Source organism: Pteropus medius, unplaced genomic scaffold (assembly GCF_902729225.1).
Source record: "Pteropus medius unplaced genomic scaffold, Ma_sr-lr_union100, whole genome shotgun sequence".
In the NCBI taxonomy this organism is placed as follows: domain Eukaryota; kingdom Metazoa; phylum Chordata; class Mammalia; order Chiroptera; family Pteropodidae; genus Pteropus; species Pteropus medius.
Window position 1 is genome coordinate 17,778,159 of NW_024342467.1, and position 23,519 is coordinate 17,801,677.

General features: G+C 45.2%; 1 protein-coding gene across 6 annotated transcripts in view; it reads right to left on the reverse strand.

Moving 5' to 3' along the window:
• Nucleotides 1-23,519, reverse strand: part of PDE1C (phosphodiesterase 1C) — a 446,101-nt gene that overhangs the window by 411,746 nt on the left and 10,836 nt on the right. For 4 of the 6 annotated variants that reach the window (XM_039862678.1, XM_039862677.1, XM_039862682.1 and 1 more), the window contains exon 2: nucleotides 11,185-11,268. The exons of the other annotated variants lie outside the window; for them this stretch is intronic. In XM_039862678.1, the coding sequence (XP_039718612.1) occupies nucleotides 11,185-11,268 (84 nt within the window). The remainder of the gene's footprint in view (nucleotides 1-11,184; nucleotides 11,269-23,519) is intronic. 6 annotated transcript variants of the gene reach the window in all.

Genomic DNA, 23,519 nt, shown 5'->3' on the forward strand with positions numbered 1-23,519 from the left:
ATTCTTCAACTTTTTTCTAAGTTTACATGTTATTAGTTCATCTGTAAAAGTGACTATTTTTCATGCCTGCCTTCTGTGTCTCAAAAAATATTAGCTGAGATACTCCCCAACTAATGCCTTCCCCATAATAATAGGCAGCAAATTAGAGTAAATTAAATTTCATTTATTTTACACTAAGAACTTGGGTAGAAATTCCCGATAGCTTTTGCAATTAGGAGATATTTGAGAACTGGACACACTCTTCAGTGGGGATAAGGGAAAGCAAAATGACTGTCTTGAATTTCTTTTTCATAATCTGGATCATCGAACCTGGAATATTCCTCCCCCTCAGCCCACCTGGTTTGCCTGGAGACCTCCTCCTCATGCTTCAAGTCTCTGCTGATGTCCCAGGTCCTCCGGAAAGCACTGCCTGCCTGCCGGCCCTTCCTGGAGGGAGGTGGCCACTCCACGTCAAGCCCCGCTGGACCTCATTCTGCATCTCCATCCCAGAACCTCTACGCCGCACTCACACTGCTTATTTGCACTCTGATCACCCCTCTAGGGTACGAGCTGCTGATGGCAAAGGTGGGGCTTCCATCCCAGCCCCAGCACAGTGCCTGGCACACAGTAGGCCCTCACGAAAACATTGGATGAATTGAAGAGCAACATCCCCAGATGTAACGGGTAATGCTGGCCAGCAGCGATGTGACTGAGGCAGGACAGTCATTCACGGTCATTCCCTTTCTCCATTCACCCTCCATCTTCCTCTACGTTGAGATGTAGAGCCAGCTGAAAACACAGCTCCATAATACACAAGTTAGCGACATTTAACATTAGCAAAACAAAAAACTCCTCTTCTTGGTAGCTATGTGACTTTGAGCAAGTTGCTTAACCTCTCTGAGTCTCAGGGTCTCTTTATTCTGTAAAATGGAGGTATAATACCTATCTCATAGGAAATATGTGAGTTATAAGATAATTTACGTTAAAGACTTACCCTGAACATGGTAGACTTTGAATAAATATTATTTTTAACACCATTGTCATCACTGGGACACTAGATCCCTTTTGTGCTTGTTTTCTGCATAGAGTACTTGAGGTCATCTGTACTCAAAGGCAAAAGGAACAAAGCTTTGAGCTCAATGACCGATGGTTCCAAGGCCCCAGAGTATCAATCACCCTGTGGGCAGTGGAGCCAGAGGTTCTAGACCTCCATCACTCAGCTGCGCTGCAGACACTCATGTGCATCCTGAGAGCTGGAGTCGGGAGCACGCACAGGGCCCGGCTCAGAGAGCACTCTCAGGAGAGGCTCGGGTACCCCCACCCCACCCCACCCCACCCCCTAGCAGCCTCCATCCTCCACCCATTCCACGACACTTGTTTCCCTAGCATATCACCGCACTTAGTTGACATGTAGTGGCCCTCCTCGCCTAGGCCCTTGGCAGCCATTAACTCTGTGGACCACGGCGGCCTCGATTAGAAGGTCTTTTGTTCTCTGGCCTTCTAGGGCACAATTTGCTCCTGATTTTCCTTCTAGCTCTCTTGGCCGGTTCCTTTACCGTTTGTTCACCAGGGAGCCTCTTATCCTGGAACCTCGTGACTTCTCACTCCACTCCTCCTCCCCTGGGCCCTCCTCATCACTCTCAATAGCTCTACCAATGACTCTCAAGTATCTTCTTCCAGCCCAGGTCGCTTTCTTGAGCAAAAGAGTACCTCCTTTTTCTTTAGAAGGTCTCATAGCACCTAACCTTGACTCATCCAAAACTGAACTCTTCATCTTCCCATTCCAACTCTGGAGTTCCCTAGGGGGTGAGGGACAAGAGATAATGCTTCCCAAGCCAGGTCCACCTTTACGTCCCTCTTCGCAGCTGTCCCCATAGGAGGAGAATGTCTTCTCTGATTGACTGGGCATTCCTTAGGCTAACTTGCTAGGGCAAGGACCTCTCCTGGGAAGAGCCCATAGGGTACCCCTGGGAGGATTAGAAACGGGGGCCCTTCTCCTGGAAGGAGCAGCACATGCTTGGGTAGACCAGCAGAGCTTGGTGAGTGGAGCATGAGCTCCCACATGGCCCCTCGCGGTCATGCATTTTGGGGTGTCCAGCCATAACACTGCCAGGATATCATCAAAGCCTCGCTCTCAACCTCCGACAGCCCCATCTCTGGAAATGGTCCTCCAAACCCGCTCTCATCAGATCGGAACCTATGAGTCCTGGCTTTCCTCTCGGTCTCTCTCATCTCAACGGTCACCAAGTCCTGGCAGAACGGCGACCTAAATGTCTGGCATCTGTCGACTCCTCTCCACGCTCCCCCTCTCCTCAGCTCAGGCCACACTGTCTCTCTCCTGAACTGTCACGACAGCCTGCTCCCTCTCCAGACCGATGATCATCTTGCTCCAAGCCGTTGTCTACCCAGCCACCAAAATGACGTTTTTTTAAAAAATTCATTTTGAATTATAGTTGACATGCAATATTATATCAGTTTCAGATGTACAACATAGTGATTCAACCAAACCGACCTTTTTCAATAAAAATTTACCCAGGTCCTTCCTCTGCCTAAAACCCTTCAGTGACTCCCCTCACTCTAGAAATACTCTAAGAACAAAGTAAAACCTCTTAGAATAATTGATAGAATAACCTCTTAGGATTAAGTAAAAATTCTTCACCTTGGCTCATAAGGCCCTACAGAACCTTGGGGGACACCGGGAGTGGTCCAGGTGAACATAGGTGGCACTTGGAGAGGTAATTCTGAGTCAGATCATGAGAGACCTCAGTCTTCGTGCTGGGAGATTTGGATTTTCTCCTGTAGGGAATGGGAAGCATGAGATGCTTTTACAGGAGACGAGAACCATCAGGGAGGAGCGAGGAAGTTAGCAGGGCCGGGAAAGCAGCAATCAAGACAAGCTAGCACCGTGGGCAACTGCGGCTTCGTCTCGTGTGGAACAGGTGCCAGTGTAAGGAACAGGCCTCAGCTCTCAACCCAAGAGAAGGAGGAGGGGTGTTTTTTGGTTAAGATTGCTCCTGGAAGGCACCAATTCCCTGGTGCTTCTGAGCTGCTGGCATAGCGGCAGAGCAGGTTCCGGTGACCAGATGAAGCTCGCCAGCAAAGAAATGGCAGTGCAGCGGTTGGGAGTGGTAAGTGCACGGGACAGGGACAGGACGATGACAGAATCTGCTACACTGTTGTCATCAGAGAGCACATGTGAGGGGCATGGGGATTGTGATGACTAATTTTATGCATCAATTTGGCCATGCCACAGTCCCCAGCTATTTAGTCAAACATTATTCTGGATGGTTCTGTGAATTTTTTTTAATGGGATTAACATTAAATCAGTGGGCTTTGAGGCAAGTTAATTACCCTCCGTAATAATGTGGGTGAGCCTCATCCAATCAGTTGAAGGTTTTAATAGAAAAAGACTGACCTCCCCCAAGCAAGAAGGAATTCTACTAACAGATGACCTTTGGACTCGATCTGTAACCCTTTCTTAGCAATCCAGCATGCCAGCCTACCTGGTAATGTTGGACTCATCAAGCCTCCACAATCACGTGCCAATTCCTTAAAACAAATCAATCTTGAGAGAGAGAGAGAGAGAGAGAGAGACTTTCTCTGAAGGATACTGACTAATATGAAAGTATAGTATAACAAAGAATCTGGAGAAGATGGGAAATGTATATAAGTGGCCATCAAGCAGCTTGAGAGGACCCAGGAATCAAAGAATCTGCAGGGATCATTTTCCATCCACACCACAAGGAAGGTTTGAATGCCAATGACAGTTGGAGAAAGGCAGCACGAGCTCGAGAGGCACCCACACACTGACGGTGTGTGGCGAGAGCTCCCTTGGCTCATGAAGGCATTTCCCTCCATGCATCTAATTGTGCTCCTTGACCCAAGCAATCTCGGGGCACTTGATGACTCCTGAGGGCATCTGCCTTGAGATTCACACACTTTCCCCTGTGGTGAAATAGTTAGAATAGTCCTGCATTCACACACATGCCTTCTTTGCAGAAATCCCCTCCCGGGTAGGTGTGGATGGGCATGTCAGCCTTGGCCAGCAAGTTTCTCTCCTCCACCTTCCTGCAGCCACTGGCTCTTCTCCCTAAAGAGGTCATTGTGGAAAGCCTCCTGAACCCAAGTCAGAAGCCCTGGCTGACGATACAGATGCTGTCAGATGTGTAATCTCCAGCAAGTCACTTAACTGCTCTGGGTCTCACTTTCTTTTCCTGTAAAATGGGCATAATCAGGCCTCCCCTGCAGGGCCTTGTAAGTGCACAGGTTACAAGTGAAAATTCCTTCAAAAAGATCTTTGAAGACGGGGACTGTGTTTGTTCACTTTTTTGGCACCTTGCATGATGCCTAGCATGTAAATCACCATTAAAAGTTGTGAATGAATCAATGAATGAATGAATGAACGAACCTCCAACATTACAAAGTGTTTCTCAAAAAAGAAAAGTCAAATTAGAGCTGGTGATTCCTCTGCCTATAGCGCAGTCTTCAACCTTTCTCTTTAGACTAATACGTGTGGCAGTTTTAATGATGACACTGAATTTGATAAAGTATTTGAGCTCAGTTCAATCCTGACTTCCATTCAACTTGCCCATGTCCTCTAAGGCATAATATTTCACTAGCAATCACTATCTTTATGCCCAGCTATCCACAATGGTCATTAATTCCTTCTGTGTCGTCTCTACATAAAGCCAGCCTCGTACACATGAAGCTCCATCATTCCCTCAGGAGAGCATGAACATGGCTCATGGCAACTATGGAAGGAGGACTTGTGACTCCAAAACTCTGGGGAATTCCCCTGACCAGAGCACCCAAAGCCCGGGGCATGGAACTCAACGGTACCATGGCAATTCCATAGGCTGACCTCCCACATCCCTGCAGGAAAAAAAAGTCACAGATGTCTTGGGAAATGGTATATTTGAGCCATAGTTTCTTCTGGCCTTTATTTAGTGTATCTCTGACCTTTATTTAGTGTGCCATAAGATTACTCAGTGCCTTTGCGTCACCCCAGTATGCCTCACACCAGTACCCACAGCTCAGTAAAGGCATGGCACAGACACGTCAGTACCCTTTACAGAGGTGGCTCTCAACAACAGCGGCAGGCTTAAGTCACCTATGGGACTAGTAAGTCACACAGACGTCGGCCTCACCAAAACCGATTCCTTTCATGGTCTGGAAAGGGGCTGGGAAGTCTAAGCATTGGCTCTTTTTAAAGCTCACCTAATGACTCTAGTGAGAAACCAGGGATGAGAACAATGACAGCAGCTTTGCAGCCCTCATCCCAAACCCCCGGTCTCCCTCCGACCTGTTTCCATCACGACGTTTGTCTCCTTGCAAACCCCACCGTGCGCCATGGCCAGTATTTTTGGCCTCCCTCCTGGATTCCTGTCTTTCTCTCAAAGGTTTTACTTAGACATACTCTATTGACGCTTCTCATTTCAGACTTCCTTGAGAGGATTCTAGCATTGTGCTTCCTGGGGACCAACAGAAAAAAAAATAATATTTATTGAACACCTGTTATGTGTCGAATCCTTATTAGTTTGCGTCGCTAACCTTTGCAACAAACACCCAAAGTCTCAGTGGCCTGACACCACAATAACGGTTTATTTCTTGCTCATTAATCGAGAGTTGGGTTTTATTCTGTGAAGTTACTCAGGGACCCGGGCTCCTTCCCTCTAGTCACTTCACCAACGCTTAGGTCCCCAGCATCCTCCACTGGATGTTCTACATCTAGCTGGCACATGAAGAAAGGGGGAAAAAGGTGGAGGACCATGAAGAAGGATTTTAGGGACCAGGTCTGAAAGAAACACATATCCCTCTTCTCACATTACATTAGCCAGAAATTAGTCATATAACTAATAGCAAGAGGAGTCCGGGAAATAAAATTAAGAAAGATGAGTGAATTTGGTAAACGTGGATCCTTTGAAACCCTGTCCTCGCCACTGTTTTGACCAAATTTGACCTCCAGGTGCAGACACGGTTTACACTTGTGTGAGGGCTGAGGAATAAACCTACTCCGAATCAGAGCTGTAACCTTTCCATCTTAACTCCAGGTTCTGTCACTTAAATCACCTGAACCCACCACTATGATATAAACAAAAGCTTTGCCCCGGAAAGAACACCGCTTCTTCCTCTTCTTCATGTGGTTTGTTGGTGGTGTTATCACTTACAGGTTAAGGGTATAAACAGTTTTAACAGTACAGTATAGCTCTGGCTTTAGAAAGCAAGCCAAAAGTGTAATTCATTTAGCAGTTGAAAATTGCATCATCTTGTGACTTATGATTTTATTCTTTCTGCAGCTAGAAAACATAAATATATAGAAACACAAAAATGCCAGTATGATAAGAGGCAAGAGGAATAGCGGAGAGAAACTTGGTGAATAATCTTTAGTAGGTCAGCAAAATTTGCCACATCAAAGATGCTTGAAGAGGATCTGGGGAATAGGGAATTAGAATAAATACAGAGCATCCAAGGTTACGACTTGCACAGCAGTAAGTCCCAGATGGATAATCCGTTACAGGTAGAATCAGCACACGCCTGCACCTGGACGTGGGGAAGGGGGTGTGGTTTCTTACGGGTCTAACATGGGTCGAGCCACCATGTGCCAGGCTCCGTACTAAGTATTTTACACATGCATCTCATTTCGAGCCCTCCAATAACAAAGAATAGAATGATGGAGTTAGATTTTCTTACCGTGGATCTGAAATCCCCAGAGAAGGGAATTCCTCTCAGTGGCAACCTTGGCAACAGAATTATCAAGAGCACCACGAACACTGGAACAAAAGGGAACAGACAGGCATCCCCAAAGGGAATTTCTGACGCCAGAGTGGATCCAACTATTTGGCAAAATAACTTGTAATAGAGAGATTCTCCTCCATCTGTTGTTCACGGGCAGCTAAAGTCGTCTAGGACTTCCTGCCAGCTCAGTGATTCACCTCAAACAAAGACGGCAAACGTGGACCCACACATACACACAGCAAGCTACGCGCACACCACACATAACACTTTTCTGTCCTGAATGTGGCCTCTGCTGGTGACGGTAATGATAAGGATGCTGGTGTTTGGGAGAAAATATTGCAGAACGACACAGTCAGTGAGAGTAAAGAGAAACTATATTTTAGGGGAAAAAAAGAGCAAATTACAAAATAGGATACAATATGGATGTGATTATGCAAAAGATAACTTCAGGAAGACAGGAGAGAAACACACAAAAGTGGTAACAGTGATGATATCGCAGTGCTGGGAAGAGAGATAACTCAGTTTCCCAGAGCCAGTGAGCTCAGGCTGACCCTATTCCCTGTGGACAGAGACTGGCTGCACCCAAGTGGCCTCCCACCCAGGGTCACTGGTGGAAGTTACTTTCTTATTTATGTGTCCCCCAAATTTTCTACCATGCCCATCATTTTTAAAAAATAAAAATAAATATTTTAAAAGTCGGTTTCCAACACAGACATGGGCATCGAAATTACTTCCTGTATTTTTCATGTTTAAAACATCGTATAATTTAAAATATATATGAAAATAAAATATCCACAGCCAGGTCAATGACCCATCCCTAGGCCATCAGCTTCATGAGGGCTAAATCTTTTGTTCACGAATGTATTCCAAATACTTAGAACAATACCTGGCACCAAGTAGGTAGTTGTTGAATGAATACATGAATACTCTGGTTCTAACATGTGGAAACTAACATGTCAGCCTTTTAAGTCAGGGATGTGCTCTATCCACTCTCCATGAGTCAGAACGACATGGTCCATCTTACCACTGATGGAGGAAAGAATTCATGCCCATTGTCTAAAAACAGATGCCCCTCTTTTCAGAATGGATTCCATCCCTCCATCAAACCAGGACCCAGTGAAAAAGTCCTGCTACCGCATCATCAGTAATGTGACGCTTTATCTGTTGGCACTTTGTAAAATATTAGGCATATTCACCATACAAGGCAAGCTGACGCCCAAAGAAAGAAATGACAGACTTCTGTGGCTGGAATTCTAAATTACGGCCATGACATAAAAATCTCCACGGGTGGGAAAGTGTGTCTCTACACTGACACGATGACTGAAATCTCAGAATCACAAGCAAATTTTCCCAGATGTTGATTACGCTGCTGCCCAAAAACCCTCCCAGAGAATCAGACAGTCTGTATTATCATGATAAAAGAAAGCAGTTATAGTTGGCAGCAGGTGGGAGTATTAATGATTTAATGCTGAGATGTTTTTGTCAGGTATTTAAGTTACCAAAAGGTATTTTTTCTTTCATTGTGATAAATTCTTGTGCATACATTTGGCAAACTAACAAAGAGCATTTGGGAGAATAGAGGCGACCTGGTTTCCTCTTTTCACATGAATCGCCTCTTGGGTTAATTAATTCTCTCTGATTTTGAAATTATCCTTCAACCACGAAACATCATCCTTGACACGTAGCCTGCGCTCAGCAAACAGTTATGGGATCAGCTCAAAATGTATGACAACTACTGCCATTTGCAACATGGATGGACCTTGAGATAATCATGCTCAGCGAAATAAGCCAGACAGAAAAAGCTGAAAATCACATGATATCACTTATATGTGGGAGAGAAACCTAAAAGCAACAATGAACAGGACAAACAAACAGAGACTCATGGACACGGACTATAGACTAGTGGTTACCAGAGGGTAGCGGGTAGGGGAGGAGGGAGGAGGTAGACGGGGTAAAGGGGGTCAAATATATGGTAGCTGAAGGAAACTGGACTTTGGGTGGTAAACACACAATAGAATATACAGATGTCAAATTATAATGTAGACCTGAAAATTATATAATTGTATTAACCAATGTAACCCCAATAAACTTAATTTAAAAAAAAAAATGTGTGACGACTAGGAATGTAAGAGCACACGCTGGAAATAATAAGAAGTGGAAAAGGGTAAAAATGAGGTGTTAATTCAGGGATTAAATTAAAAGAAATAAGGGGGAAATCGATGAGTCGTTCTGGTAGTCTTCCTCATTTTCAATTCATGTTTGTCAAGGTCGCCACTGTGGTCTCGCCACCATGCCAGACTCTTCCACTTACAGAACCGCCTTTAGCCTTCACAACAATCCCATGTCGCATGAAGGAACTGAGGCCAACTACAGCAAGGTGAATGTCAGATCAAAACGGGGGCCACCTGACTCCTCCCTGAGCCTCCATCCACCATGGCTGCCTCTCTTCCGAAAGGGTAAAGTTCCAGACCCTGCCATCTGATGGCCCTTCCGCCCACTCTTACTGTTCCCACCTCTTCCTTTTTAAATAAAGTCCACAGAAATTAGTAAGCAGGGGGAGACAGGTGCTAGCGAGAGCCCACAGAGCAGGCCTTATTCCTTCCCCACCCCCACACCTGGAATACGGAACTGTGCCCCTGACATGCACCACCCTCGAGCTGCCCTTGAGGTGTCATCGTCCCTGGGGGAGGAAGCCTCTCCCCCACCTCCATCCTCCCAAGGATCTTAGGTGGGCACAGCGCTGGCACAGGCCCCCAGCACCGTCAGCTTCCTGCTGCACAAAGGGAAGCAAGAATTAACTCCAAGCACTGAGAGGACACTCACCCAGAAATCAGCGGCCCCTTGGAGCACCACAGACCTCCTTCCCTGATCATCAGACGGACCGAGAACCTTCTCAACAGGGACTCTCCCGGGAAGGTGGGGAGAGATCCAGCTGCCTCACGGGAGGAGGAGGAGGAGAAAATGCCAAGAGCACCCAGAGGCTCAGCGTCCAAGCCTGCTGAGGCCAGGCTCTGGGTCACTGTCCCTGCCTTCAGGCGGCTCACAGTCCTGATGGTCTAGACAACCCAGGGGAACAGATGATAATTTAACATGATGCTAAAACAAAGGGGAGTTCAAGGGCGCCCTTAGTCCAGCTCGCGGTTTCCTGAAGGAGATAACACTAGTGCTAGTCTCTTTTTGGAAATAAGAGTGTTGAGAAGACATGAGCGAAAGTTGTAGGGTTTTTTGCACATTATTAGCATCATTTTTACCCTGACCATGCTCACATTATTTTCATCCTACCCATGCTCATGTTCATCGCAGCCAGGTTCAAGTCCTGGCCACGGCTCATATGAGCTGTATGACCTTGGGCTCTGCCTCAGTTTCCTCATGTGGCTGTCGTGAGGAGTAGATGAGTTAATCCAGGAACGGCGCTTGGAGCAGCGTCTGGCATGAGGTAACCACTCAGTGAATGTCGGCTGCTGCTGTTATTGTCATTGACATTGCTTCACGGCTTATGCACGTCAGTGCACCTTTGACATAGTAATCTGTCCTAAGTACAGGGGCAGGGGCAGGGACAGGGTCAGAGGGGGGAAGAGGGTGCCCCAACAGCTAGATGGCGCCATCCTGGCAGCAGAACTTCTGACTGCCCGCTCCTTAAAAAACGCCAAACTCTTAGAAGAAAGTTCCTTTAAATCCTTAATGAGTCCAAGGCTCCTTTCACAATAAACAAGGAAGGAAATGGCACTAGAAGACAATGTGGCAGATCAGACAGAGGACAGCTAGGGTTAACTTGGGGATACTTAAAATCCCAACAGAAGCTCCTTCTGAGTGTGATTTAAAAAAACAAAAATAAAAAAATAAAGAAACAAACCACCTCTCCGCACTCCAAAGTCTCACAGGGTCCCTCTGTGCGACATTCCCCCAAACCGCCGTAACCCACAGCACCAGGAACCTCACTGTGACCAACAGGCTCTTCCTGCCCCGCTCTCGCCCCGGGGTGCTGTCCGCCCAGCGGTGCTCACCGCCAGCGCGCTGCTGTGCTGGCGGGACTTCCACGGCCAAGTGACCACGGCCAAAGGCAGTGAGCGCAGAACCAGGAGGAAAGCGGGGAAATCGTGACCTGATCAGCCATGAGGACATTAAGAGGGACCACATACACCTGGATGTTTTTCCCACAGAGGCAGCGCGGGGCCCCGCAGCGAGGCCTTCTGCGTGGCCGGGATGCCTGCGCCAGGCGCGGCTGCCTGGCAACTGGAAACGCTTAGCGAGCTCCCGAAGGACCGCGGGTCCAGGGCGAAGGGCTTGGGACTGTGGTCCGGAAGGGCTAGATTCAAATCCCAGCCCCGCGGCGGCTGGAAAAAGCATCAGCGCTCCCAGTCTTGGCTTTTCCATCACTTTATTGGAACTGACGGTGCTCGTCCGCGCTGCTTTCGCCTGCGGCAGGGCAGAGGATTCCGCACCAAGTCAGCTGCGCGCGTGGGGCCCTACCTTGCTCTCCTGCGCCCTCCAGCTCCCGCGCCGTCTCTCCCGGGCTGTGCGGCTCCCCTGCCGCCTCTGTCCTGGCTCCTGCCTCTATCAGCAAAGAAAAGCAACAAGGCCAGTCAGGCACCTTGGCTGTTGACTCCTCTCCAGCCAGCACATGGAGGGCCTGAGCCACCTGGGCAATGGGCAAGCCCCTTGCCGCCGGAAAGGGGACCAGCTGGGAAGGCGGCCTGAGCTTCCTCAGACCCCCTGGAGTGATCCCCCCGGGGGCGAATTTTCCTGGTCCCAGGAGACAGGAATAGAAAAGTATGCTATGGAATCTCACTTGCCACAATTCTGTGAGTGGTTATGGCTCCCGTTTTTCAAGTGGAAAAACAAACTCAGCGAGGTTAAGTAAAACACCCAAGGTCACAGAGCTCTTAAGTGGCAGAGTCAGGATTTGAACACAGGTCCTCAGCAGACCCCTCCTCCCCCCGTGCACTTTCTCTCTCCCCACAGCCACCCCTGTGGTTATGAAAGTTGAAAAGTTGGACCCATTCTAAAGTCCGAATACTCCTATTGACGTAGACTAGAAGAACCCAAGGCCTTCTATGTCCTCAGTATGTCCTCTACTGAGCTAGTCCACCTCTCTGTGATTTCTCTCTCTCTCTTTAAACTGCACCTCCACTAACCCTGAAAAAATCATGAGACTTCGAGATGTGCCAAGCTAAGAGACTGGACATGTTCTTTGATAAAAGACCAAGATAACAGCTTAAGCCTTTATTATAATATTGAATTCCAGTATCAGTTATTTCCTGGGGATCCTGATGTTACCAGGCTGATGTATGAATAAAGATGTTTATTAAAGCTAAAAAAAAAAAAGAAAGAAAGAAAGAAAGAAAAATACTCCTACAGAAGTTTTTCTTAAAATGGTGTTTAATTGCACCTAGTTTATGATGAATAAAAGTATTTTCTCTTAGTTTTGTATAGTTTTGATGCCCCTGAACATAGATAAATAAAATACAATTATACATTTTCTTATCCCAAAATCCAAAATGAACTGGTAGATAAAAGACCCCTTGCAATGCCATGGCCCTAGACGCAGCGAAGCTTCTCTGATCACAACCCACCAAGCTGGGGAGACAGTAGTCAGGGGGTTTTAGGCCAATTCGATGAATGCTAATTAGCCAACAGTGACTCTTCAATCCATTAATCCAAAGATTATTGACCCACTAAACCTTCGTTTGTAATAGTATTTTATGAAGTTCACAGAATTCTGGAATTCACTGAGACCACCCAACATACGGTAGATTTTTAGAATGACAACTGCTTGTGAATTTATGTATCTCGAATTTCAAGTATCACGTCTGTCACAAATATGAAAGACTTCATAAGAACAGAATGGGTTTTTCCCAATGGGTTTTTCCCATCCAATGCATTTTCAGACCAGCCTTCTACTTTTTTCTGTTCTGCTTGGTTAACGGCTTTGTTCCCTTAATGGAAAAGAAGGAAAAGGTGGAGGCGAAGCTAGCATGCAAAGAATTGTCCTAGGAATACTGTCACACTTGTACTTCTGGGAGCCCACACACACACACATACACACACGCACAAACACCTACATTCATACCCCAACACGCATTCGCAGAATAGAAGTTTCATCTGGATGTTAATTTAAGAGAAATACAGCACATATAATACTTTCTGGAATAAAAGGATTTCGCAAAGTGAGAGCGAAGAAGGAGGTATTTTTTGAGCACCTAGTAAGCCTCTGCAGCTCTGCCACGTAATGTCACCACAGAGCTCCATCTCACTGACACTCACAGCACTTAGAGGTAGGTGTCATAATCCCTGTTTACAAAAAAGGAAAGTGAGGCTCAATGTGAAAGGTGCATCTGGGCCCCAGGTCACCCACCACCAAGTGACAGAGCCCTGATGCAAACTCAGATCCGTCTTGCCCCAGAGGCTCTGAATTTTGCAGCAGGGGTGGGACTAAGGATAAAGATCCTGGCAGTCCCCATCCCTCTTATGCACCAATCTTCATCTCTTGCTCTGATCTCCTATCGGGCAAAGAACAATTGCCCGATAACAAAAGGAGAAAAACCTCAGAGTGATGTCAACCTCAATCACTGTGCAAGTCCTAAAAAAAAAAAAGAAACGGATCCCCCTCCCTTCTTTTGCGAAGCAGCTTTTCTTTTAGGACAATCACAGGGCAGAGCGAGATTAGCTGGTCTTTGATTTGGCGCAGGTGACTTCCAAAAGAAAAGAAATAACTCACAAAAGGCAACGTGACAATGGATGTGGAAGAGGGAAGAATCAAGGGTCACAACCTCTAAATCATCGTCAAGTTACATTGGGGTGGCTGCGGAAATGTTACCGTGTGATGTGAGTTTCTCCAGAATGCATAAAACAGCTGCTCCAGAGTAGCAGAATATTCTTGACCTCTTCCTGCTTTCTCTCCAAGTGCATCGTTCAATAATTAAAACCTATTAGATTCCTAAAGTGAAACACTTCGTAATGCTTCAGTAGACACTGGGGGGGGACAGGAATGGAATTTTGATAGCACGTCTGCTACTAACTTGAGATGAAATCAGATTAATGCTAATTATTTTTCACATTCGGTTTCTATATTTACCAAATGGCCTAACTTTTGGAGAGCGAGGTTCTTTCCGCGAAAGCCTTCTGCAATAACCATTAACTTTCCCCATCTACCCACACTCTACCAACCTGTCATGCCCTGTTGCAAACCCATTGGTTGTTCAAAGCCACTTACCCCGGTGCACAGGATCACTCCCTTCTCCACCTCCATTTGCACTTCTGTTCACATAATTATAATTTCATATACATATTAAACGTATTAAATAAGTGCCATATGACATGTGCCAGACAATATAGTGACAACTGAAGACAAAGTAAATACTAATAATAGATGAATTCACCTAATTGCTTACTAAGGGCAGGTGTTTGCTCTAGGTGCTTTTGTGTATATTATTTAGTCCTTGCATCTATGAGAAACGTCCCGCTGTTATTCCAATCCTACAGATGGAGTATGCTGAGTCACTTAGTAGCTTGCTCAGGATTACTCAGATCCTAAGTGATGGAACCAGAGTTTGGACCTAGAGAGCCTGGCTCTAGAGGCCTGGCAATTAATCACTGCTCTGTAACTGCCTCTCCTGGCTCACATTCAGGGAGCTCAGAGTTGAATAAAAGATAAACATGGGATCAGAAGATGACACAGTGAGATGACATGATTGAGTACACTGAGGAAGGGTGACCACCACAGGCTGAGTCCAGCAGGAATTTGTCAGGAAGGTATAGGAGCGAGGAGGTATTGCCAGCATCCCTGGAAGCCCCTTTTCATGCTCCGTCCTCCTCACTCACCACCATCCCAAAGTCTAGACTTCTGCCAACATAGATTCTTTTTGTCTATTTGGAAATCTCCACAAATGGAATCATACGGTTTAGCTTCTTTCGTGTCTGGCTTATTTCACTCGAAATTATATTTGTAAGCTTCATCCATGTGCTTTGCCTGTAGAAACAGTCCATTCTTTCTCTTTGCTGTATTGTAGTCCTTTCAGATGAATACACCACAAATGATTTATCCATCCTACGGTTAACGAACGTTGGGCTTGTTTCCAGTTTGAGCCTATCGTGAGTCGTCTGCCACAAACATTCTCCATCATATCCCCTGGTGCACACAGGTAGGCGTTTCTGCTCGGCACGTCCTCAGGCCTGGAACTGCTGGTTCATAAACGATGTGTACGCCCAGCTTCAGTAGACCCGCCAGACAGCTTTCCAGAACAGTCATGTCCTTTCACATTCCCGTCACAGCAGAGAAGGGTCCCACTGCTCACATCCTTGCCAACCCTTGATCTTGTGCCCCGTTTTCCATCTGAGCCACTCCAGTGGTGTGCAGTGCCATCTCTGCCAGAGTCTAGTTGACAGCCTTTTAATTAGTCTCTTTGCTTCCGCTCGTGCCTCCCTCTGACCATGCTCCAAATTAAAACCAGAGAAATGTTTTTCAAACTCAAATCAGAGCATCCCATTCTCCTTAAAACCTCTCAGTGGCTCCCACTGCACTCGGAGTGAAACCAGACTCGTAACCACAGCCTCCAAGTCCCTGCGTGATCTGGCTTCGAGCCACCTGTCCAACCTCATCTCACACCAGCCACACTACCCACCTCTCACGGGCCCAGGCACAGCAGCCTCCCTCCCCTCCCTTGAGCAAGCCAAGCCCCCCTGCCACTTGAGGGTCTCTGCATATATTGTTCTCTCTATTTGGAAAACAACCTCACATCCCATCCCCCACCCCAATTTCTTGCACGCCTCACTGCTATTAATCCTTCCGGTCTCAACTGACAAGTCACCTCCTCAGGTGAGAACTCTTACCTGACCTCCCTACCAAGAGTTTATTTCGTCTGCAGCACCTACATAGCTACACATAACATTTCTTTATTTACTTGTTCACGTCCTACCTTCTCCACTAGCTTATGAGATCCATGCAGTCAAGGGCATGACTCTCTTGGTCGCTACAGCATAACTCAGTACCTGGTACATAGTAGAAGCTTAATAAAATTTAATCGGCTGGCTGACTTAATAAACAGTACCCCTGTCTGGGGAGACCTAAGCTAAGGAAAAGACTGAGGAAAATAAATAAAACAAATGTTCTGAGATGTTTAGAGGAGAAGCATCGTTTACTGATCAACCTAGCCACTGCTTCCCGAGCACCTACTCTGGATGACATGAGGCCCCTCGGACTCCACAACAGAAACCGCATCAATGCTTCCTAGCAACCACCAGTCCGGATGACCTTGAGGTGCCATATTTGGCCATCTTTCCCAGAAGATGGGACACTGTTTCGAAAAAGAACCAACCACACAGCTTCCAGCTCCCTGCTTCTGACAACTTGCGTAGGTTCATCCTTACTTCAGATGTGCAGCGGGGTGTAAATAAATCTGCCCAGTGTTTTAATTCAGAAAGTTTGAAAATTAACACATAAAATATGGGAAATTGATAAGGGAAAGATTATAGCCATCCATGCTTCTACTACCCGGGAAAAATCGACGGATCTCCTCTAGGTTTTTGCTCTTTCTTTTTTCCTTTATTGTCAGTGTTGTTCAAAAGGCTTGGGAGAGGACGTGTCTGGAACTATGAAATAGGGCATTTGGGGGATACTAATTATTCAGGCCTGCATTCTAGGTGGGAGGGAATTAAAGTCCTTTATGCTCAAAACTGGTAGGAATGGCTTGGGAATGAATTGGAAATAGACTACTAAAAGCTTCAGGGTTTGCACCCATTTCCAGCTCACTTGCTCAAATCACTCTCCATACCTGGGCTCCTAGGGTCACCAAGGAGCCTGGCAGTACCCATAGCAACTCAGCAAATACTGTCCTGGAATTGAGAGTAAATATAGTATCTCACAGAACAACCACACAGATTCAGAAGCCATATTTGGCCATCTTTCCCAGAAGATGGGACACTGTTTCAAAAAAGAACCAACCACACAGGACACCTACCAAATGCTAGCTACAGAGCTGGGCACCTTTGTTAACTTACTTAATCTTCGCATTGGCCCCAGGAGTAAGCGTGGTCTCTGTTTTGCAGATGAGGATGTTGAGGTTCGGTGAGGTGAGTGAACTGTCCAGGGTCCCACTAAGTGGCTTGATCAAGCTCAAACCCAGATCTCTCTGGCTCCAAGGCCTTATGCAACTATACTGAAGATTTCACCTTAGTCACGAACTATGGGAAATACAAGGAGGAAGAATGGAGGAGGATCTTTCCTGTGCTGGGCTTAAAATTGCCCTTGAACCCACGGTGCTGAGCACAGACTACCTAAAGGGGACTGGGGAAAACATCAACTTAATTGAGATCATGGCAGGGTTAGATTAGTACTTAATAGACTAGCTAACCCCAGGGACACGGCCTCAATACAGCCAGAATTTCAAACCACAGTCTTGTCTCTTTCTGAGGATGCATTTGGATGTCAAGCTTCCCGCCGCCACCTTTGACGAGTGTAAGTTAAATAATCCACATTTGGGGAAGAAGCTAGGTCATTGAGAGATGGGCAAGGCCAGTTCTGGAGCCCCAGGACAAGATTTGTTCCACCGTGGACGTCAGCTCCAGAGGGAGAGGTCAGAGGTAGGGCATGAGAACAGGATAGACCCCCCAAGCTTGCTTTGTCTCCGGAACATAAGTACACAGAGTTCCCCAGAAACACTATGGGTGGGAGGGAAGTTATGGCTAAGGAGCCAAGAAGCACATCTGCTAACCAAGGAGAGTTTTCCAACTAAAACAATGAGGCAAGGACATCGGTGCCTTGGGAAGACCGTCCTGTGTCCGGTCTTGCCAAGACCCTGGCCTTCCGTCAGCTTATATATACTTTGCCTCCTCTCCGAATGCTGAAGTTAAGTATGTTGCTTTCCTTTCAAATTCAGGGTAGGCAGCCTCCAGGGTAGTGACAGCTCCATCCTTTGAAATGTCCAGAAGAGGCTGGATGACCACTTGAAGCGGGCACTGGGGACTTGGTTCGAACTGACATGAGGCATTAATCCAGTCCCTCATTCAAATTCAGCCACTGTTTATGGAGCTGCACTGCGCCGGTGTACAAGGCAGGCCTGATCGCTGTGGAATCGACAGGTCAATGGAGAAGATAAGCATGAAAACTAAGGCAGAAGGAAACAGGTAATGACCCGTCATGACCCATTACGAAGGAAAGAAGAGTGGTTATGGGAAACAACAACAGGGAGCGTGAAGAACTTCGGGTAGGCTTTCAAATTTATGTCCTAAAACAGGTGACTGCAGCAGTTGGAGGCCCACTTGGAAGCTGCCCCATTGCCTGGGGAGAGATGACGAGCCTCGAGCCAGGTGCTGGTGGTAAGGCGGAGCAAAGCGATCCGACTGGATGCGTATTCCGGACATAGAACCGGCAGGACTTGGTGGGACTGGAGAGGTGAGGGCGTGGAGGGGTGAGGCAAAGGTTCCCACGCCCAAGTTGGAACCAGACAAGATCATCTGAAATCGTGAGCTCGTAATACTGTATAGATCCCCAGACTGTGGGGCTGCGAAGCCTGGATTAGCAGGCCGGCCTACCCCTTGGTGAAGCACAGGGCCACCAGGGGCACTAAAGCAATTGCTACCCAAAATCTTCCCCATGTCAGGGCTGGAAGGAAGAGAAAGTGAGGTCTGACTCTGGAACCCCAACCTCCCTTTCTGTTCTCCCCACCTGTACTATACCTTTCAGAACCCCAGGACCCTCATGCTGCCTTTACCACTGCTAACCTGGCACATGTATCTAGATAGATAGATAGATAGATAGATAGATAGATAGATAGATAGATAGATAGATAGATAGATATAAAAATCCCTACAATCAATCAGAAAAACATAAACAACCCAACAGAAAATAGGCAGATCTGAACAGGCATTTCACAAAAACAGGATATCCAAACTGCCAGTAAACATATAAAAAAGTGTTCCACTTCATTAGTCATTAGAGAAACACAAAATAAAACCATAAGCAGTTACCACTGCATACCCGCCAAGTGGCTAAAATGAAAAAGACTAACAATACTAAGTGTTGGCAAAGATGTAGAGCAACTGAATCTTTCATATATTATTTATGAGATTTTAAATTGCTACAACTTAGTACTTTGAAATCAAGTGTCTGCCGATATCGACAAAAGTTGAACATATACATATCCTATGATTCAGCAATCCACACCTAGGCATTTATACAACTTAACTATGTACACATTTGTGCCAAAGGACATGTATGAGAATACATGTCCTTTGGTACAAATGTGTACATAATAGTCATAAACTGGGGAAAACACCAATGTCCATCCACAAGAGAATGGCTAAAATCTTTGTGACATATTCATACAAAGGAATGCTACATAGAAATGAAAGTAAACTACAAATGTTACATGTAGGATGAATCTCACTAACATAATGTTGAAAAGTGAAACCAAATGCAAAATAATATATTTCCTACGATTCGATTTATATAAAGTTGAAAAACAGGCAAAATTAATCTATGGTGAGAAAAGTCAAGAGGGCAGAAACCGTCAGGGAGAAGGCCATGGAGACTGAGCCTGGGTCTCAGAAAGTTTCTCCCAGGCTGGTAATGCTCTTTTTCTTAATCAGGGTGCCAGTTACACAGATGAGTCCATTTCATAAAAACCCATCAACCTATACCTTGTGATTTGTCGACATTTAACCATATTTATGTTATACATCAATAAAAATGTGCTCTGAACACATCTGGGAAGAGTATTTGCCCATGGCAGCCAGAGGCAATATGGCTGCAATAAGTAACCAAAATTGCAGTCAGAGTAAACCAAGGTCATGGCCAACCGGTGCCCAAGCTTCAAGTTAAAAGAACGATTTATGAATAATAAATAGTAAAAGCATTCTATTTTCAAATATTAATTTACTGAGCATTTTTCAAGTTTTTGCCTTGATATACTGTTATTACGGCATTTGGCTGCCAACTTTTGCTTTGGCTCTAGGGTCTGGCTGCATTTCAGAGATTTGCAAAGGCGTTATTATCACATCCCTGTCAGGTACTCTTTTTAGACATATAAAGGAACACACCCATCTACCCACAGGATATGTACTGTACATAATACAAGTATGTGACTCCAAAACAATGAGAATGATTCCTGTAACCACCCACAAAATCAGTCTGATTATGTTATCATCACACCTGGTCCCTGTGTGCATGCTCCTTGCCACCGATTGTCCATTGAAGTCCAAAAACTAACTGAAAATCTGTACTGATCATCCAAAACTTGTGCGGTATAATGAAAAAAGCACACCTCTTATCTATCTATGTGCCCTGGACGAGTGATTCAACCCTTTTCACTCAGTTTCTGCTCGTATAAAAGAGAGAAAAGATTACCTACATCATGGGACTAGAGCGAAAATTAAATGAAATCATTTACAGGAAATTTCCTGGTTGTATTAAGCCCTTAACAAACGCTGAACAGTTGTCGTAATATGTAGCAGATGTTTTATCTTGCGATGCTACCCATTTTAAAGCAACACATTAACTGTCTATTTCCTCCATAATTTAATGAGGACAAACGGTCAGCTCTTCTGAACTTGCTTCACAGACTGGACATTTTCAGAAGAGGTTTAAAAATATGCCAGATCCTGTCTTTTCGGAAAGAAAAGCTGACAAAGATGAGCAGGAAAGGCATCAGAAACTTGAACTTGATTTCACGGAACAGACACTTTTTTCAGGTACGTACACTAAAAGTGAAAATAAAATGAACCACCAATGAATGATTCAATGAAAAAAAGGTCCAAAAACAGAGCGATAAAAATAAATCTTACTTAATTTCATATTTTAATCAAATTTCTTTTAAGAAAACTCAACTATTTCCAGTAACAATATTACTGAGAAAGAGTAACTTCAATTGAAATTGTCTAAATAAAGATCTTTAATTTTTTGCTAACTGAAATTATATGTTCTTTAAAACATGTTTTTCCCGAACTGTATTTTCTTGACATAATTCCACTAACATATTGTCCCCATGTCTGATTAGAAAGTAAACTTGGATATTCATTAAAGAAAGTATGGCACATTTATATGATAGACATTAAAATGTAACCATAAAAATCATATTTTTAAAGAATATTTGATGATTTGGGAAAATGTCCAGGAAATATTTTGAAATGGCAAAAACGGAGGTTATAAAATAGTACACGTCTAGTGTAATTACACGTCCGCGATACGTACATTTTTGTACCATAAATATTTATTACTTTTATAAAGAGATGAGAAAACATTCTTTTTAAAAAATGATCTGCAATCGACTTCTACTTTTTTGATGTTCTTTACGTCCTGGGAGAAATCGGAGTGCAGACTTGTGAAACCCGTCCCCTCCCCCATCACCGCTCTCTCCCCTACAGCTTCTTGCATTTTGGCCATTCGTGCAAAATATTTACGAACATTATCACATAACCCAAAAAAGAAGAAACATCTGTTTGCGAGGGATTACATGGACATAGTCAGGATTCCAGGCCTTGAACAGCATTTTTTCAAATAGCTTAAAAAACTGACACGTCCAGATTTCTTAAGGGGACTATGTGGTGAACGGTGAACTCGTCTGCAGTGTGCGGCGCTGGACAAGTTGCCAACCACTCACAACCTCTGTTCCTTGTTTGGGGTCTATCTCTCCACCTCTATGGCCCAAGACACCCTGCGACACCCTGCAAGGCTGAGAGAATGTCCGGAGGGGTCTCAGTAAGGCTGGTGGCGTTCGGTCAAATATTAGTTTGCTAAAGCTGTCGTAACGAAGTGCCACAAAGTGAGTGGCTTAAACGACAGAAGTTTATTTCCTCACAGTTCTGGAGTCCGGAAGTCCAAGATCAAGGTGTCAGCGAGCTTGGTTTCCTCTGAGGCGTCTCTCCTTGACCTGTAGATGGCCCTCCTCCCTGTGTCTCCACGTGGCCTTCCCTCTGTGCCAGTCTGTGTCCTAATCACTTCTTATAAGTCATACTGGCTTGGGGCCCATCCATATGACCTCGTTTTACCTTAATTACTTCTTTAATGGCCTTATCTCCAAATACAGTCACATTCTGAGGTCCTAGGGGTTAGGGCTCAACATAGGAATTCTGGAGGGAACACAATTCAGCCCACAAAATGTCCCTCTCAAAGAAATGAGCTCAGCAAGTAGAAGAAACGGGTCTGACAGAAACAGGTAAGTCCAATTAAAGATATTATATGGAACGACCTGGAAATCTCCCCAAATATAAGTAAAGTTCCATTTTCTTCACACCCTTTTACAGCAGGGCACTGCTTTAAAAAGATGCTCTCGGCTCGGGAGACCTCTGCACTATTCCACGAGGACGCTGTTCAAGCTACCACGCCAGCTGCCAGCTCGTAGTTAAGTTTTAGTCACACCCCCCATTCGCATCCATTAAAGAGAGATTGTTTATGCACTTATTTGAATATTTTACTGCATTTTGCCCTTATTATGTCAAAAAAATGTGTGGAAAATGGAAAAATGACAGGCTGAAACTAGTGATTAGAAGCATAAGTCTCATAACCTTACTACAATTGACACAAAAATGGGAATTATTACGTGGGCTTGAATCAGAGACTCTCCCAACTGGGATTTCACTGAACTTAAGCTCATGTGTGTACATTTGTGAAGGAAAGGGGGAAAAAGCTAAAGAACATAGACTAAGTTCCAAAATCAGATGATCAAAGATTGAGCCTAAAAGACAAGATGTTTCTTGAGATCTGAAAATGGGTGTTAGCTCTCAGAAAACAGTGTCCCTTGCCACATCCAAGTATCTTATACGACCTTCAAACATGTGACGCTTGTAGACTTTTTCAAGAACAGCCTATAGGAAACTTTCTATAGAAAAGAGAGAATTCATTACAGGAAAGCAGGGAACTGTCTGACACAGTTCTATCCCAATGGCATTTCACTAAATTAAACAAACAAGCAACTCCGGTAAGCATGATGTGACAAGTCCCCAGCCACGTCATTGAAGCGTACTTTGTGCACAAGTCCTGAGTCATATCATACCCCTCGCTGCCGCCCCCCCACCCCCGCCCCAGCATTCATTCCATCGATTTGGCTTTCATGGTTCTTAAAATATCTCTTCCCTTCCCCCTGACTTTCCTACCTTTTACCTTCCCCCTTACTTATCTCCTCTTTCTTAAAGAGACTCCTAGGGGAGCGCCCAGCCCAACCTCTGGTCTCCTCACCTCTAAACCCCCATATTCCACTGTTTCATAATTCATTTGTTTAATTGACAAGTGCCAATACTAAGTGCCAGACACTATGCTGAGCACTGGGAATTCAGCCTTGAACAGAGCAGGCACATACACACCCTGGAGGCGAGAGCCTGGTGGGAGAGAGAGCCAATGGCTAGAAACGAGTAGTCACAGTAAACTGGTACCATGAATGCTTTGGTAGGTAAGAACACATGCTACTAGAGCGGGTAACTGGGAGGTCCGAACCAGGGCAGTAGAATGAAAAAAATAACTGCTATTTCACAATATTTTCTGCTGTGCACATTCTTTCTCGGGAAGGAGCAGCAAAGAGAGAGATGGGAGAACCATGGGAATGAGCCGATTCTGATGGGGTAATCTAGAGATGTGAGGTTGTCAGTTAGACATCTGAATGCAGATATGAAAAAGACAAGTGGATGCGTCAGCCTAAAGTCCAGGATCTGGGATGGAGACAGAGAACCCCAAAAGTATGGGCTATTATGATAAATGCAGAAATGTTCCACCAAAGTTTTTGTACTTATTTATTTTGTGTTTGTTCATTTTTAAGCTAAACTTAGCATTCAGGTAATTTTATTGAACTCTGTCATCTGCATCATTAGCAAAGAGGAAT